General features: G+C 53.4%; 1 protein-coding gene and 1 long non-coding RNA gene across 2 annotated transcripts; one reads left to right on the forward strand and one right to left on the reverse strand.

Moving 5' to 3' along the window:
- Positions 1-758: 758 nt before the first annotated feature.
- On the reverse strand, positions 759-18,129 carry LOC117007264. The gene is made up of 4 exons (XR_004420103.1): positions 18,069-18,129; positions 6,284-6,385; positions 4,670-4,854; positions 759-1,044 (listed from the first exon to the last, which is right to left on the reverse strand). It is a non-coding gene; the product is annotated as an uncharacterized LOC117007264 (long non-coding RNA).
- FMOD (fibromodulin) lies at positions 6,392-16,824 on the forward strand. Its single transcript, XM_033080272.1, has 3 exons — positions 6,392-6,662; positions 12,077-13,087; positions 16,240-16,824. The coding sequence occupies exons 2-3, from the start codon at positions 12,091-12,093 to the stop codon at positions 16,389-16,391; spliced, it is 1,149 nt and encodes a 382-aa protein (XP_032936163.1). The 5' UTR covers positions 6,392-6,662; positions 12,077-12,090; the 3' UTR covers positions 16,392-16,824.
- Positions 18,130-18,346: the final 217 nt, after the last annotated feature.

Genomic DNA, 18,346 nt, shown 5'->3' on the forward strand with positions numbered 1-18,346 from the left:
GATTGGAAGTCTGGGATGGGCTGTAAGGATTCAGTGGGATTTGGAGTTTGGGATGGGCAGCAAGGACTCAGTTTGGGATGGGCTGTAGGGATTCAGTGGGATTGAGAGCTTGGGATGGAATGTAAGGATTCAGTTTGGAATATGCTGCAAGGATTCCATAGGGCTGGGAGTTTGGGATGGGCTCCAAGGACATTCCATGGGATTGTGAGTTTGGGATGGGCTGTAGGGATTCTGTGGGGCTGGGAGCTGCCAGGATGAGCCCACCGCACAAGAACCCCACAGACCCAGAGACACCAGACAGGAATCACGTGAGATTCTGAGCCTGGAATTAAGGCAGGATGGGGAAAATGTTGTCCCAGCATTTCCCAGCAATTCCCAATGTTTCTCAGCATTTCCAGCAATTCCCAACCTTTCCCCCAAAATTTCCCAGCAATTCCCAACATTTCCCAGCATATCTCAGCGTTTCTCAGCATTTCCAGCAATTCCCAATGTTTCCCAACATTTCCTAAAATTTCCCAGCAATTCCCAACATGTCCCAACATGTCCCAACATTCCCCAGCATTCCCCAACATTCCCCAACATTCCCCAACATTCCCCAACATTCCCCAACATTTCCCAGCAATTCCCAACATTCCCCAACATTCCCCAACATTTCCCAACATTTCCCAGCAATTCCCAACATTCCCCAACATTCCCCAAAATTTCCCAACATTCCCCAACATTCCTCAGCATTCTCCAACATTCCCCAACATTTCCCAACATTTCCCAACATTCCCCAACATTCCCCAACATTTCCCAGCTCCCAGCCGGGGACAGGAAGGGACAATTTGGGATTTTCTGTCCCTCCCTCAGCACAGGCTGCTCTCCCCACGCCGGGGAAGCTGCTGAACACCTCCCATGGAATTCTGGCCATTCCAGGAGCTCCGGGAGCAGCCCCGCTCAGAGTTTCCAGCTCGGCTGTTGCTCCGTCTCCGGGTGACCGAGTCCCTCCAGATTCCCTCAAATCTCCATCCAAGAATGTTGTTTGGGCTGAAGAATGCGTGGCTGGGAAGGGAAAAAAAGGGAAAAGGGAGGCTAGGGGTGAGCGGGGAGGTCGAGGCAGGGGTGGCTCCTCCTCCCTGCCCCAGCCAGATGTGGGACTGCTGCCTCCATCCCAAAGGGATCCCACAATCCCTGAATCCCGCAGGGTTCCCTTCCCTACCCTTCCTTCCACAGGCCCTGGGGGAGATTTGGCCTTGGCAGAGCTCTGGGGGATATCCTGGGATGTGAATTCATGGGGATAATCCATGGGGGTGTGAATTCATGGGGGTGTGAATCCATGTGGATAATCCATGGGGATGTGAATCCATGGGAAGTGAGTCCTTGGGGTGTGAATTCATGGGGATGTGAATCCACGGGGATAATCCATGGGGATAATCCATGGGATGTGAATCCATGGGGTGTGAATCCATGGGGATAATCCAAGAGGGGGTGTGGATCCATGGGATGTTCCATGAGGATTTGAATCCATGAGGGTGTGAATCCATGGGATGTGAATTCATGGGGATAATCCATGGGTATAATCCATGGGGGTGTGAATCCATGGGATGTGAATCCATGGGATGTGAATCCATGGGGATAATCCATGGGATGTGAATCCATGGGGATAATCCATGAGGGTGTGAATCCATGGGGGTGTGAATCCATGGAGATAATCCATGGGGATAATCCATGAGGGTGTGAATCCATGGGGATGTGAATCCATGGAGATAATCCATGGGGATAATCCATGAGAGTGTGAACCCATGCGATGTGAATCCATGGGGAAGATCCATGGGATGTGAATCCATGGGATGTGAATCCATGGGGATGTGTATCCATGGGGAAGATCCATGGGATGTGAATCCATGGGGATAATCCATGGGATGTGAATCCATGGGATGTGAACTCATGTGGATAATCCATGGACACAGAGGATTCCCAGGGGCCTGCAGAGATCAGAACTCTCTCCAGGGAATGGCTGGAAGAAGAGGAGGAAGAGGAGGAAGGGAAGGAAGAGGAGGAAGATAAGGGAAAGGAGAAATAGGAGAAGGAGGAGGAAAAGGAGGGAGAGGAGGAAGAGGAGGAAAAGGAGGAAGAAGAAGGTTCCCTGCATGGATGAAGCAATCCTGAGGCACCTGGAGAGAGGAAGAAGAGGAAGAAGACAAAGAAGAGGAAGAGGAAGAAGAGGTGGAAAAGAAAAAAGAGGAGGAAGAGGAGGAAGAGGAGGAAGAGGAGGAAGATGAGGAAGAAAAGAAAAATGAGGAAGAGGAGGAAGAGCATTGGGGCCTGCAGATCCTCAGGGATTTGCCTTTAGGGTCAAGGTCTGGGGACAGGGATGTCCAATCCCTGGAATTGCTGATTCATCCTGGGACAGGGACACAGGGAGGACACAGCAGCAAGGCTGAGATCCTTGGAAGGAGCAGAAATTTCCATGAGTAAAAATCCAGGAAGCTGCTGAAGGAGCCTGACAGTGGCTGATTTAATCCTCCCTCCCTCCCTCCATCCCTCATCCGGGGCTCAGCCTGGCAGGAGCAGCAGGGAAATGTTTTGTTGTTTTGTTTTTTGGGACTCATCCAGCTCCTGCATCCCCAGAAATCCGTGTCCATCCGTGGGGAAGCTCCCGGGACTGGAGGATTAAAGGCAAATCCGGGCCAGACTCGCTGCTCCCAGATATGAAACTCTGAAGGATTTGATCAAAACAGCTGGAAAAATTCCATCCCAAACAATCCCTGCTCGGTTTGGAAAAGCAAAGCAAAGCAAAGCAGGCACGGATGAGATGCAGACAGGGATCCTGGAGTGTTCCAGATGGGACTGAGCGCTGATAAAGGACTGGGGGATGTCAGGAATTCCAGAACATTCCCAGCTCCTGCTGCTGGCTCCGGGCTCCTCTGAGCAGCCAGAGCAGGGATTGGGGCTTTTGGGGGGAAAAGGGGGAAAATGGCATGGAGGGGACAGGGATGAGGGGACAGGGATGGGGGGATTGTGACAGCTTTGCAGGACACCCCAGGGACACTGGGATGAGCTTTGGGACAATGGGATGAGCCTGAGGACACCAGGATGAGCTTGGGGACACTGGGATGAGCTTTGGGACACTGGGATGAGCCTGGGGACACTGGGATGAGCTTTTGGACAATGGGATGAGCCTGGGGACACTGGGATGAGCTTTTGGACAATGGGATGAGCCTGGGGACACTGGGATGAGCTTGGGGACACTGGGATGAGCTTGGGGACACTGGGATGAGCTTTTGGACAATGGGATGATCCTGGGGACACTGGGATGAGCTTGGGGACACTGGGATGAGCTTGGGGACACTGGGATGAGCTTTGGGACACTGGGATGAGCTTGGGGACACTGGGATGAGCTTTGAGACACCAGGATGAATTTTGGGACACTGGGATGAGCTTGGGGACACTGGGATGAGCTTTGGGACAATGGGATGAGCTTTGGGACACTGGGATGAACCTGGGGACACTGAGATGATATTTGGGAGACCAGAATGAGCCTGAGGACACTGGGATGAGATTTGGGACACCAGGATGAGCCTGGGGTCACCAGGACGAGCTTGGGGACACTGCCATGAGCTTGGGGACAATGGGATGAGCCCCAAAACTCTTTCAGATGAAGCTCCAGGTTTCCTCTGAGCAGCCAGCAGCAGGAATTGGTGTTTTTGAGGGGAAAATGTGGGAAAATGCCATGGAAGTCATTTGGGAAGCACGAGGAGCTGGGATGGAAGCAGTGGGAGCAGGGAGCTCCCTCCTCGTGCCACGGGAGCTCTGCCAGGAACTTCAGGACTTGGGGAATCACTGGAGCACGAGATTCCAGGGATGGATGGAGAAAAAAAAGGGAAAAAACCTCCTGGGGTTGTTCAGATGGAAAATTCTTCCTTCCCTGAGATAATCCCGGTGTGGTTGGGATGAGATTGGACAGAAGGTGCTGGGCTCTGTGGGGAGCACTCGGGGGCTGAAATTCTCTGGCTCAGGCTGGAAAAAGGGATGTGGCACCACAAAAAATGTGGGAATGGCACCATTAAAAAAAAATGGGAATGGCACCACAAGAAATGCAGGAATGGCACCACAAGAAATGTGGGAATGGCACCACAAGAAAAGTGGGAATAGAGCCACAAGAAATGGGGAATGGCACCACAAGAAATGCGGGAATGGTGCCACAAAAAATGGGGAATGGCACCACAAAAGAAGTGGGAATGGAACCATAAAGAAGCGGGAATGGCACCATTCAGAGCCGTCTGGAGCAGGGATGGATCCTCAGCAGAGGGTTCCTCCCCACTGAGGATTCCTCCTCCCGAGGGATCCTTTAAACTCCCAGAAGCCGGGGAGGCCGGAATTCCTCATCCCCTTAGCTGGGCATCTTCGGCTTTTCCAGAAAAACCCTCCAGCCCTGAAACCCTCAGAGCTGCTGGCCAGAGACGCTCCCACAGCAGCAGAAGGTCCTGGCTGCCTCTCACCAATTTTCTGGGAATTTGGTTCCCTCCAACATCCCAAAACCTCCAGCCCCTCCCTTCTCCAGCTGCCACTGCAACAGGAGGGGATGAAAAACTCCCCCAGCTCCCCCCTCTGGGGTTTTCCTCCCTTCCCTGGGGTTTTCCCCCCTTTCCCTCCCCTCTTTTCCCACTTTCCCCACAGCCCCCACTCTCTGCAGACGGGCTGTGCTTTCCAGGTGCATTTCCCTTCCCAAATATTCGGGATTTCTGGCCGAGTCCCCGCTGTACAGCGTGTCCCTCCAAGCTCCCCTCGCATCCCCGCTCCTCCTCCTCCTGCTGCTCCCTCAGGATCCCCGCAGGGCTCCCCCGGGAGGATGTTTTGGCTGGGAATTTTCTGTGGAAAACAAGGAGAAATGGAGACCAGAGGGGGAGCTGGCACCTGCTGAGCTCCACTAAATCATTCCAGGCTCCGGGAGGATCCGGGAGCTCGGCTGGAGCTGGGCAAGGGATGCTCAGAGGTTTTCCTTTTCCCTTCCCTTCCCTTCCCTTCCCTTCCCTTCCCTTCCCTTCCCTTCCCTTCCCTTCCCTTCCCTTCCCGGACTCTGGGATGAGCCCCAAAATCTCTTCCCAACCACGGATCACCCTCAGGATTCTCCTTGTCCTTGTCCCCACCATCCCGACCCTGGTTGAGCCTTGGGGGGATGGATGAGACCCCAAATTCCAGGGGAAGGATGGATGAGACCCCAAATCTCACAGGATGGATGAGACCCCAAATTCCAGGGGTTGATGGATGAGGCCCTAATCCCATGGGATGGATGAGATCCCAATTCACACAGGATGGATGATCCCAAATCTCAGGGGTTGATGGATGAGACCCCAAATCCCAGGGGGGATGGATGAGATCCCAATCCCACAGAAAGAACGAGCCCCCAGTCCCAGGGGATGGATAAAACCCCAACCCTACATGAAGAACGAGACCCCAATCCCATGGGATGGATGAGATCCCAAATCCCACAGGATAAATGAGACCCAAATACCAGGGGATGGATGAGATCCCAAATCTCATGGGATGGATAAAACCCTAAATCTCACAGAATGAATGAAACCCCAAATCCCAGGGGGGATGGATAAAACCCCAATCCCACAGGATAAATGAGACTCCAATCCCACAGGATGGATAAAACCCCAATCCCAGGGGATGGATGAGACCCCAGTCCCACAGGATAAATGAGACCCCAAATCTCACAGAATGAATGAGACCCCAAATCTCCGGGGGGGGATGAATGAGACCCCAACCCCACAGGATAAATGAGATTCCCAATCCCAGGGGATGGATAAAACCCCAATCCCACGGGATGGATGAGACCCCAAATCCCAGGAGATGGATAAAACCCCAATCCCACAGGATGGATAAAACCCCAATCCCAGGGGGTGGACGAGACTCCAATCTCACAGGATAAATGAGATTCCCAACCCCACAGGATGGATAAAACCTCAATCCCTGGGGTGATGAATAAAACCCCAACCCCACAGGCAGAACGACCCCCATCCCGGCGGGTTTCCCCCTCCTGCAGAAACGCCAGCTTGGCATCCCCGCGCTGCCAAACCCCAATCCCCGCTGTCACAGTGGCCCCTTTTTTCGGCAATTTATTTACTTTGGATGCTGCCCCCTTATCGTCCCTGCAAATGTTTATCCCAAATATTGAACGGCAGCGCTGCACAAACTGAGGCTTCCTGCGGAGCAGCAGGGCCGACTGCGAGTGCAAAAATTCCGGATAATTCCTTGTTTTTCCCCCCCCAAAAAAAATTCCCATCCTCAGCACCTCCAAAACCTGATATTCCCTAATCTGGCCTCCTGATGAGAAACGCAGGAGAGCCCTGAAAAACAACATCGCGATGCCGCTAAATCGTTCTCCAGAGGGAGCCTGCAAAGTGCCAGGGAGAGAAAAGACAGAGAGAGAGAGAGGGAGGAAAGAAATCGCGGGTTATTTATAACCAGGCAGCACCAGGGGCTCTCCAGCCTCTCCTGCGAAGCCGCGGCTCGGAGGTCACTCCCCAAAATCGCTGCCCTGGCAGGAGAAGCGATATTTGCTCCGGGATCTGGGGCGGGCACCCGGCGCGGCTCGGGAATCACCACCCGCCCATGCTGCCGGTGCCACGGCACAGCCCCGAGCAGCGTCTGCACAGGAGGAGCGCGCCTGGGTGAGTCCCTGCTTGTCATTATAATTATTTTTTATTTTTTATTTTTTTTTTAAATTTTGATTTCTGGCAGCGCCAGGGGTGGCACAGCTGGAGAGACGGAGCTGCCAGGTTGACGCTTCCCCCTCCTGCCCAATTTTCCCGGTGCCCATCTCCTTTTCCCACCTCTTCTCCCGGTGCCCATCTCCTTTTCCCACCCCTTTTCCTCATGCCCATCTCCTTTCCCACCCACTTTTCCCTGTGCCCGTCTCTCCTGCTGCCCAGTTCTCCTGCTGCTCCTCTCTCCTGCTCACTTTTCCTGATGCCATCTCCCTTCTCACCCACTTTTCCTGCTGCTCCTCTCCATCCCACCCTTCCTGCTGCCCCTCTCCCTTCTCACCCACCTCTCCTCGTGACCCTCTCCCTTCTCACCCCTTTTTCCTGCTGCCCCTCTTCTCTCCTGTCCCCTTTTTCCTCACGTCCTTCTCCCTTCCCTCCTTTCCTGCTGCTCCTCTCCCGTCCCATCCCATCTCCCCTCCTGCCCTCCTGCCCCTCCATGTCCGTTTTTTTGGGATCTGGAGCTTTCCCCCATGTCCATCCAGGCTGGGCAGTGCCCCCATCCCATCAATCCCACCAATCTCACAAATCCCATAAATCTCATCAATCCCATAGGTCTCATCAATCCCATAAATCCCATTCCATAAATCTCATCCCATAAATCCCATCCTATGGATCCCATCCCATCAATCCCATAAATCCCATCCCATAAATCCCATGGGTCCCATAAATCCCGTCCCATCCCATAGATCCCATCCCATGGATCCATCCCATAAATCTCATAAATCTCATCCCATGGATCCCATCCCATAAATCCCATAAATCCCATAAATCCCATGGATCCCATCCCATAAATCCCATGGATCCCATCCCATAAATCCCATAAATCCCATAAATCCCATAAATCCCATAAATCCCATCCCATGGATCCCATCAATCCCATCCCAGTTGGGAATTGATTCCATACCTGGCCCAGCAGCACCGCCCTGACCCCATGGACGGCCCCACAATCCTCACCCCAAATCCCTGCCCCCATGGCAGCCCCTGGCCCAGGACAGGGACACCAGGAGGGGACACCAGGGCCACATCCCACCCCAAACCCGGGGTGAAACCCCAGGAAAGGGGAGGAAAACCCCACAAAGCACGAGGGGTCTGCTGGGGACAGATCTTGGGGTCACCAGCAGGGCTGAAGGGCGGCACTGGGAAAGGAGGTGGGACACCAGGAATGGGGATTTTACCCACAAGAATGGGATTTTTCCCCTCAGGGATGAGGGTTTTGCTTCTAGGAATGGGATTTGTCCTCCAGGAATGGGGTTTTTCCTCCAGGAATTGGGGATTTTCCCACAGGAATGGGATTTTTCCCCTCAGGGATGAGGGTTTTGCCCCCAGGAATGGGTTTTTGTCCCCAAGTATAGGGATTTTTTCCCCAAGGAAGTTTTTTTTCCCCACAGGGATGGGGTTTTTCCCCTCACAGGGATAGGGTTTTTCCCCCCAAGGATGGGTTTTTGCCTCCAGGAATTGTTTTTTGCCCCCAAGGATGGGGTTTCCCCCTCATGGATGGGATTTTTGCCCCCCAGAGATGGGATTTTTGCCCCCATGGATGGGGATTTTCCCCTCAAGGATGAGGATTTTCCTCCAGGGATGGGAATTCTCCCCCAAGGACAAGATTTTTGGCCCCCAGGGATGGAGTTTCCCCCCAGGGATGGGATTTCTCCCCTATGGATGGGGTTTTTTCCTTCAGGGTTGGGGATTTCTCCTCCAAGGAATGGGATTTGCCCCCAGGGATGGAGTTTCTCCCCCCAGGATGGAATTTTTTCTCCCAGGGATGGGGTTTTTTCCTCTAGCAATGGGATTTCTCCTCCATAGATGGGATTTTTTCCCTCAGGGATGGAGTTTCTCCCCCAGGATGGGATTTTTTCCCCCAGGGATGGGGCTTTTTCCTCTAGTAATGGGATTTTCCCCCCAGGGATGGGATTTCTCCCCCAGGGATGGGATTTTTTCCCCTAGAGATGGGGTTTTTCCCCCTAGCAATGGGTTTTTCCCCCAAGGATGGGGTTTTGCCCCAAAGGGGCCCCCGAGAAGGGGCTGCCAGGAGGGTGGAGAAGCTGCAGGCTGTGGTATGAGCAGGCACAGAGCCCTGGAGCAGCAGGAGGAGGAGGAGGAGCAGGAACTCCTCTGCCCCTGCCAAGCTCTCCGTGGCACTCAGCATCCTCAGCATCCCGAGCTGAGCGAAAAAAGAGAAAACCCAAACCTGCATCAACCCCTTTTTTTAATTCCCCGAGGGTGGCAGCCAGGACACTCTGTGGGCCACCACCAGGGCCACCAGGTGACCTCAGGGCCACCCCGGCTCCGTGCTGGCACTGTCCCCTCCCAGCCACGTCGGATCCTCTCCCCGCTCCCAGCAGCGAAATTCCTGGAGGGATTTCAAACTGCCTGGCTGCGGGAACACCCCGTGTGCTCATTCATCCCGGGATGGGGAGGTTGGAGGATTCCAGAGCTGCAATTCTCCCTCTGCAGCCCCACCTGGCCACAGGGATGGGTTTGTGTCCTGCTTTGGATGTCCCCTCTCCCTGGTGACATCGAAGGTGTTGTCCCTTCTCCTGCCTGGGGGAAACTGGGAAATCTCAGCTCTGAAAATCAGGAGCGATTTGTTTACCAGGATCTGCATCCTGAATTCTGTGGGGGAAGGGAGAGCGGGATGAAACCCACAGCGATTGCTGTCACCAGTGAGAATAAATAGATCCTTCAAAAGCACCTCCAGCTCCTTCAAAAGCACCTCCAGCTCCTTCAAAAGAACCTCAGTTCCTTCAAAAGCAGCTCCAGCTCCCTCAAATCACCTCCAGCTCCTTCAAAAAGCACCTCCAGCTCCTTCAAAAGAACCCCCAGCTCATTCAAATCACCTCCAGTTCCTTCAAATCACCTCCAGCTCCTTCAAAAGCATCCCCAGTTAATTCAAAATCTCCTCCAGCTCCTTCAAAAAGCACCTCCAGCTCATTCAAATCACCTCCAGCTCCCTCAAATCCCCTCCAGCTCCTTCAAAAAGCACCTCCAGCTCATTCAAAATCCCCTCCAGCTCCCTCAAAAGAACCCCCAGCTCGTTCAAATCACCTCCAGCTCCTTCCAAAGATTCCTCAAGTTCCCAAAATCCCCCTGATCTGGCAGCTTCCCCTCTCAGCCAGAGAATTCAAATCCCTTCCCCAAATTCCTTCTCCTCACTCCCATGCAGAGGCAGTGCCTTGTGTGACCTCACACAGAGCCCAGGGTGCGTCCTCTGCCCAGAAATGGAAATGGAATTGGGCAGAAATCAGGAGCTCATGAATAAATCTTCACTGGTTTCTCCCAAATCTTCATTGGTTCCCTAAAAATTTCCACTGAGGACAGAAGTTCATCCCAAATCTCCTCCCAAATCTCCACTGGGATGGAGGTTTCTCCCAAATCTTCACTTGTTTTTCCCAAATCTCCATTGAGGACCAAGATTCCCCCCAGATTTCCACTGGGAGATCCCTACTGGGATGGAGGTTCTCCCCAAATTTCCACTGTCATGGAGATATTTCCCAAATCTTCACTGGTTTCTCCCAAATCTCCACTAGGGATGGAGTTTACCTCCAAGTTTCCCACTGGGATGGAGGTTTTTCCCAAATACTCATTGATTTTTTCCAAATTCCCTCTGGAATGGAGATTTTTCCCAAATCTTCACTGGTTTTTCCCAAATCTCTACTGGGATGGAGGTTTCTCCTAGATCTTCACTGGTTTCTCCCAAACGTCCATCAGGGATTGGTGGTTTTTCCCAAATCTTCACTGATTTTTCCAAATTTCCACTGGGATGGAGGTTCCCCCCTGAATTTCCACTGGCATGGAGGTTTTTCCCAAAATCTTCACTGTTTTTTCCCAAATTTCCACTGGCATGGAGGTTTTTCCCAAATCTTCACTGGTTTCTCCCAAATCTCCACTAGGAATGGAGTTTACCTCCAAGTTTCCACTGGAATGGAGATTTTTTCCAAATCTCCATTGAGAACCAAGATTCCCCCCAGATTTCTACTGGGAGATCTCCACTGAGATGGAGGTTTTTCCCAAATCTCCATTGGTTTCTCCCAAATATCTACTGGGATGGAGGCTTTTCCCAAATCTTCACTGGTTTTTCCCAAATCTCCATTGGTTTCTCCCAAATATCTACTGGGATGGAGGCTTTTCCCAAATCTTCACCAGTTTTTCCCAAATCTCCACTGGGATGGAGGTTTCTCCCAGATCTCCACTGGTTTCTCCCAAATCTCCACTGGGATGGAGGTTCCCCCCTGAATTTCCACTGGCATGGAGGTTTTTCCCAAAATCTTCACTGTTTTTTCCCAAATTTCCACTGGCATGGAGGTTTTTCCCAGATCTTCACTGGTTTTTCCCAAATCTCCACTAGGGATGGAGTTTACCTCCAAGTTTCCTACTGGGATGGAGGTTTTTCCCAAATACTCATTGATTTTTTCCAAATTCCCACTGGAATGGAGGTTTCTCCCAGATCTTCACTGGTTTTTCCCAAATTTCCACTGGAATGGAGGTTTCTCCCAGATCTTCACTGATTTCTCCCAAATGTCCACCAGGGATGGAGGTTTTTCCCAAATCTTCACTGATTTTTCCAAATTTCCACTGGGATGGAGGTTCCCCCCCTGAATTTCCACTGGCAGGGAGGTTTTTCCCAAAATCTTCACTGTTTTTTCCCAAATCTCCACTAGGGATGGAGTTTACCTCCAAGTTTTCACTGGCATGGAAGTTTCTCTCAAATCTTCACTGGTTCCCCCCAAATCTCCACTGAGGACAGAAGTTCATCTCAAATCTTCTCTGATTTTTCCCAAATCTCCATTGAGGACAAAGATTCCCCCCAGATTTCCACCGGAATGGAGGTTTTTCCCAAATCTTCACTGGTTTCTCCCAAATCTCCACCAGGGATTGGTGGTTTTTCCCAAATCTTCACTGATTTTTCCCAAATCTCCACCAGGAATGGAGGTTCCCCCCAAATTTCCATTGGCATGGAGGTTTCTCCCAGATCTCCACTGGCATGGAGGTTTTTCCCAGATCTCCACTGGGCTTTTCCCAAATCTTCACTGTTCTTTTCCCAAATTTCCACTGGCATGGAGTGGAATCTCTACTGGGATGGAGGTTTGCCCAAATCTTCACTGGTTTTTCCCAAATCTCCACTGGCATGGAGGTTTCTCCCAGATCTCCACCAGGCTTTTCCCAAATCTCCACCCATTTCTCCCAAATCTCCACCGGGCTGGACATTTCCTCGAGGTGACACAGGGGAAGATCCCATCACCCCCCACACGGATTTTCATGTCATGTTCCCTCCTCCCCTCCTCCCCCAGCTCATCCTCTCCACCTTTATCCCCTCCCAGGTCCCTGCATCGCCATGCCTTGGGCCACCACCCTCATCCTCCTGCTGGCCGCGCTCTGCTCCTCCTCGCTGGCCCAGTACAACGAGGAGGAGGACCTGGCGTGGCTCCAGTACTACCTGCGCCAATCCCGCGTCTCCTCCTACAACTACGTGCCCTACTACGAGGAGGAGAGCCCCGCGTACGCCTACTCCTACCCCTCGGCCACCGACAGCGAGCCCGAACCCGAGCCCGAACCGCAGCAAGCCGCGCCCTGGCGGTGTCCCCAAGAGTGTGACTGTCCCCCCAACTTCTCGGCCGCCATGTACTGCGACACGCGCAACCTGCGCTACCTGCCCTTCGTGCCCTCGCGCATGAAGTACGTTTATTTCCAGAACAATCTCGTCACCGCCATCCAGGAGGGCGCCTTCGACAACGCCACGGAGTTGGAGTGGTTGGCGCTGCACAACAATCAGATTGGGAGTGAGAGGATGGGGAAGAGGGTTTTTGGGAAGCTGCAGCGGTTGGAGAGGCTCTACATGAATAACAACAACCTGACGCGGCTGCCGGCGCCGCTGCCGCGCTCGCTGCGGGAGCTCCACCTCTCCTACAACCACATCTCCAAGGTGCCTGCCAGCGCTCTGGAGGGGTTGGAGAACCTCACGGCGCTCTACCTCAGTCACAATTTCATTTTTGAGATGGGGGCGTCCCTCAAAGGGCTGAGCTCGCTGATCTTGGCCGATCTGAGCTACAACAACCTCCGCAAGGTGCCCGACGGGCTCCCGGCGTCGCTGGAGCAGCTCTACCTGGAGTACAACTACATCAACGCCATCCCTGATGAGTATTTCCAGGTGTCCCCTCGGCTGCTCTACGTCAGGATGTCCCACAACAGCCTGACCAACCAAGGGCTCTCCAGCAACACCTTCAACAGCAGCAGCATCCTGGAGCTGGACCTGTCCTACAACCGGCTGCAGAAGATCCCGCGCGTCAACACCAACCTGGAGAACCTGTACCTGCAGGGGAACCAGATCGACGGTGAGCGGGGCTGGGGGAGGCACAGGGAGGGGTGGGGGTTTGTGGGGCAGGGATTTGGGGTTTGTGAGTTATGGGGTGGGGATTGGAGCAGGGATTTGGGGTTTGTGGAGCAGGGGTTTGGGGTTTGTGAGCTATGGGATAGGACTTGGAGCAGGAATTTGGGGTTTGTGACCTATGGGATAGGATTTGGAGCAGGGGTTTGGGGTTTGTGAGCCATGAAGTGGGGTTTGAAGCAGGGGTTTGGGAGTTGGAGCAGGGGTTTGGGGTTTCTCAGCCATGGGGTGATGGTTGGAGCAGGGATTTGGGGTTTGTGAGCTATGGGGTGGGGGTTGGAGCAGGAGTTTGGGGTTTGTGAGCCATGGGGTGGGGTTTGGAGCAGGGGTTTGGGGTTTGTGGAAAGGGGTTTGGGTGTTGGAGCAGGGGTTTGGGGTTTGTGAGCTGCAGAATAGGATTTGGAGCAGGGGTTTCGGGGTTGGAGCAGGGATTTGGGGTTTGTGAGCTATGGGATAGGATTTGGAGCAGGGGTTTGGGGTTTGTGAGCTGTGGAGTGGGGGTTGGAGCAGGAATTTGGGGTTTGTGAGCCATGGGGTGGGGTTTGGAGCAGGGGTTTGGGGTTGGAGCAGGGTTTGGGGTTTGTGGAGCAGGGGTTTGGGATTTGTGAGCTATGGGGTGGGGATTGTGGAGCAGGGAATTGGGGTTTGTGAGTTATGGGGTGGGGTTGGAGCAGGGATTTGGGGTTTGTGGGGCATGTGGTGATGGTTGGAGCAGGGATTTGGGGTTTGTGAGCCATGGGATAGGATTTGGCGCAGGGGTTTGGGATTTGTGGAGCAGGGGTTTGGGGTTTGTAAGCTACGGGATAGGATCTGGAGCAGGGGTTTGGGGTTTGTGAGGATTTCTGAGCAGGGCAGGCGTGGGAGCTGTGCTGGCCCAGCCCGGGGGGTTCCTGTGGGATCCCTGCACGGGATTTTGGGGGTTCTGGGGAGCCTGAGCAGCTCCTGGGGGTGGCGATGATGACAAGCAGGGGATGAAGCACCTGGGGAGAGGCCAGGAGGGGGCAGAGCTGGGGGGTCCCCAAAGCCACGCTGGGGACACAGAACAGCCTGGGCAGTGCCACCACAAGAGACAGGGACATCCCCCAGTGCCAGCACAGGGGACAGGGACACTCCCAGGGGACAGGGACACTCCCAATGCCAGTACAGGGGACAGGGACACTCACAGGGGACAGGGACACTGCTCAGTGCCTCCACAGGGGACAGGGACACTGCCAGCCCCTCTGTCCCCTGCCCAGCCCCACGGGTGTCCCCAGAGTCCCCGCGTGTCCCAGCTTTGTCCCTGTCCCGATCCCGCCAGCCCCGGCGCTCCCTGCCCCGCGCGCACAAACAAACAAACAAAGGGAACGGATCGTTCTGGGGCTGCTGGTCATGGACACGGGCTGGGAAAATAAACCCGGGAAAAATAATAATAAACCCGGGAAAAAATAATAATAAACCGGGGAAAAAAAATAATAATAAACTCGGGAAAAAATAATAAACCCAGGAAAAAAACGGGGAAAAAATCCCCACACACCTTCCAGGAGGTGAGAGTAGGACTGGAATGGGGAATGGGGAATGGGGAATGGGGAATGGGGAATGGGGAATGGGGAATGGGGAATGGGGAATGGGATGGAGATGGGATGGGATGGGATGGGATGGGATGGGATGGGATGGGATGGGATGGGATGGGATGGGATGGGATGGGATGGGATGGGATGGGATGGGATGGGATGGGGATGGGATGGGGAATGGGAAATAGGAATGGGGAATAGGAATGGGGAATGGGGAATGAGAATGGGAACAGCAAGAGGAACAGGAATGGGGATGGGAATGGAGGAATGGGAATGGGAAATAGGAAATGGGGATGGGAATTGAATGGGAATGGGAATGGGGACAGGAGTGGGAATGGGAATGGGGAATGGCAATGGCAATAGGAACAGGAATGGGAACTGGGATAGGGAATGGTGGATGGGAATTGAATGGGAATGAGAATGGGGAATGGGAATGGGAATTGGAATTGGAATGGGAATGGGAATGGGAATGGGAATGGGGAATGGGGATGGGAACAGCAAGAGGAACAGGTAATGAGGATGGGAAGTGGAACAGGAACAGGGATGGGAACTGGAGCAGGGAATGGGGATGCGGTGGGAGCAGGAAGGAGTCAGCGCAGCCTCAGCTGTTGCAGTGCAAACCCAGAACCCCGCAGCGGGATCTGCCGGCAGCACAGACACGGGAACAGATTCCCGAGGGTTCGCTTTCCACAGCCGGAGCTGCCGCCGTCTGCCCACGGACACCGCGGAGCCACCGCCGGCTGCTCCTCCCCCTCACCCCCCTTCCTCCTCATCCTCCTCCTCCTCCTCCTCCTCCTCCTCTGCGGGTCCTGCCGACCTTCCCACCCCCCCAGGAGCGGGGATGCAGCTCCAGGAGCGCCCCTTGGGCACATCCCTCCCCACCGAGGGTCCCCCAGTGGCTGCACCCCCCCAAATCCCAGCGTGGCCCCCCCAGCACCCGCTGCCTTCATCCAGCAGCAGCAGCCAGGCCTGGAGCTCTGCTGCCCTCTAGACTCGAATCCTGCACGGGGAAAAACAAAAATAATGTGTATTTTGGAGTTTGTTCCATCTCCGGGCTGGGCTGGGCTGGAATTTCGCTGCTGGAGGAGCTGAGAGGGGGAGGCTGGGATGGGGACAGGGACAGGGACAGGGACAGGGACAGGGACAGGGACAGGGACAGGGACAGGGACATCCCTGCTCCTGGACACGCTGCCCGGGGAGTCTCCAAAGAGAGGTTAGAGAGGCAAATCCTGCTGGAAAGCGATGGAAAAAATGCTGCTGAAAAATCCTGCTGGATGTTTTCTGTCCGACTCCACCCTCCCAGCGCTGCATCCTGGCTGGGCAGGGAATTTTCCAAACCCTGGGATGGACACAAACCCTCCTGCTCCTCCAAAAACCCTTTCAGCTCCCGGGGTTGAGTCCAAACCCGCAGGAAAAATCCGCGAATTTGGGCTGCTCCCATTTTCCCCCCCATTTTCCTGCAGCTCCCTCACTCAGAACATTCCCCACTAAATCCCATCCCCTTTGGGAAGGTCGTGGGGGATTTATCCGCATCTCCTCTCACCCGCAGAGTTCTCCATCAGCAGTTTCTGCTCCGTGGTGGATGTCATGAACTACTCCCGGCTCCAGGTGCTGCGGCTCGACGGCAACGCCATCAAGAGGAACGCGGTGCCCCCGGACGCGCCGCTGTGCCTGCGCAGGGCCACTGTCATCGAGATCTGAGCCACCCCTGTCACCCTCAGGACTTGTGTCCCCACTCCCAGGGATTCCCTCATCCCCGCTTTTCCGTCCGCCTCGGCTTGCAGCAGCGCGCTCAAAGGGTTTTCCCCAAATTTTCGCTTTTTTTCCCAGCTCTGGTCGCTCTCTGAGCCCGCCCCGCTGTCCCCGTTGTCACCTCCTGTCCCCAGCTGGGGTGGGACACAGCGGGGATGGGGTCATCCCTCCTTGGAAATCAAGAAATCCCAATCCTGATCCCAAAACCGATCCCTGGAAGGAGAATCCAAGGGGTTGGGAGTGAAAGGGTTAAAGGTCCCCAGGCTGGAGGAGCAAATCCATCCCTTCCTTTTCCTCCTTTTCTATCAACCTGCTCCAGAATTAATGGAGAGAAACCCTAAAGGAGAGGAACCCTAAAGGAGAGAAACCCTAAAAGAGAGAGACCCTAAAATAGAGAAATCCTGAAGGAGAGAAAACTTAAAGGAGAGAAACCCTAAAAGAGAGAGACCCTAAAAGAGAGAAACCCTAAAACAGAGAAATCCTAAAGGAGAGGAACCCTAAAGGAGAGAAATCCCAAAGGAGAGAAATCCCAAAGGAGAGAAATCCTAAAAGAGAGAAACCTTAAAGAGAGAAACCCTAAAGGAGAGAAACCCGAAAGGAGGGAAATCCTAAAGGAGAGAAACCCTAAATGAGCAAAAACCTAAAGGAGAGAAACCCTAAAATAGAGAAATCCTGAAGGAGAGAAATCCTAAAGGAGGGAAATCCCAAAGGAGAGAAATCCTAAAAGAGAGAAACCCTAAAACAGAGAAATCCTAAAGGAGAGGAACCCTAAAGGAGAGAAATCCTAAAGGAGAGAAACCCTAAAGGAGAGAAATCCTAAAAGAGAGAAACCCTAAAGGAGAAAAACCCTAAAGGAGAGAAACCCTAAAGGAGAGAAACCCTAAAGGAGAGAAACCCTAAAAGAGAGAAATCCTAAAGGAGATAAATCCTAAAGGAGATAAATCCTAAAGGAGAGAAACCCTAAATTAGGGAAACCCTAAAAGAGAGAAATCCCAAAGGAGAGAAACCTTAAAGGAGAGAAACCCTAAAAGAGAGAAATCCTAAAACAGAGAAATCCTAAAGGAGAGGAACCCTAAAGGAGAGAAATCCCAAAGGAGAGAAATCCCAAAGGAGAGAAATCCTAAAAGAGAGAAACCTTCAAGAGAGAAACCCTAAAGGAGAGAAACCCTAAATGAGCAAAAACCTAAAGGAGAGAAATCCTAAAACAGAGAAACCCTAAAGGAGAGAAACCCGCCCTGAGGTCAGAGGGACATTGATGGGTCCCAAATCTTCCAAACCCCTGGATCAGGGCAGGATGGGGAAATTCTGGTGCTGTCACCTCCCCTGGAGCTGTCACCCCTGGTGCTGTCACCTCCCCTGGTTTTGTCACCCCTGGTGGTGTCACCCCCAGTTCTGGGCACCCCTCTCTGCCCCAATTCAAACCCCAAAACGAATCACAGAGCCACGTGGGAATCCCCTAAACCCCCAAATTCCCCAACTGAGGAGCGAGGGGGCAGCTGAGCTTTGGGGGGGACCTGTCCGCGTTCTTCCTGCATGCAAAAAACGTCCAAAAAACCCAAAAAAATCCCATAATTTCACCAGCATGAACTGTAAACCCCAAAGCCATCAATAAAACCTTTGCGGTACCTGCAGCCAGCGCGCCCCGCAGCTCCTGCTTTTCTCCAGGATGATTTCCTGCCATAATCCGGGCTGGAATTGCCGTCTAGTGGCTGTCGTGGGCATGGCACGGAGGAAAATATCCATGGAAAAGGGTGGGGGGAGCGGGAGGGATGGAGACATCACTGTTTTGGGTTTTTTTTTCTGGGTGTTTTCGTGCCCCCCTCTCAGGATTGGGCTCTGAGGGTTTTTAACGCTCAGTTGGGGGATGTTTAAAAAATAAGGAAAAAAAATTAATTAGGAATTTC

This window comes from Catharus ustulatus, chromosome 25 (assembly GCF_009819885.2).
Source record: "Catharus ustulatus isolate bCatUst1 chromosome 25, bCatUst1.pri.v2, whole genome shotgun sequence".
In the NCBI taxonomy this organism is placed as follows: Eukaryota; Metazoa; Chordata; class Aves; order Passeriformes; family Turdidae; genus Catharus; species Catharus ustulatus.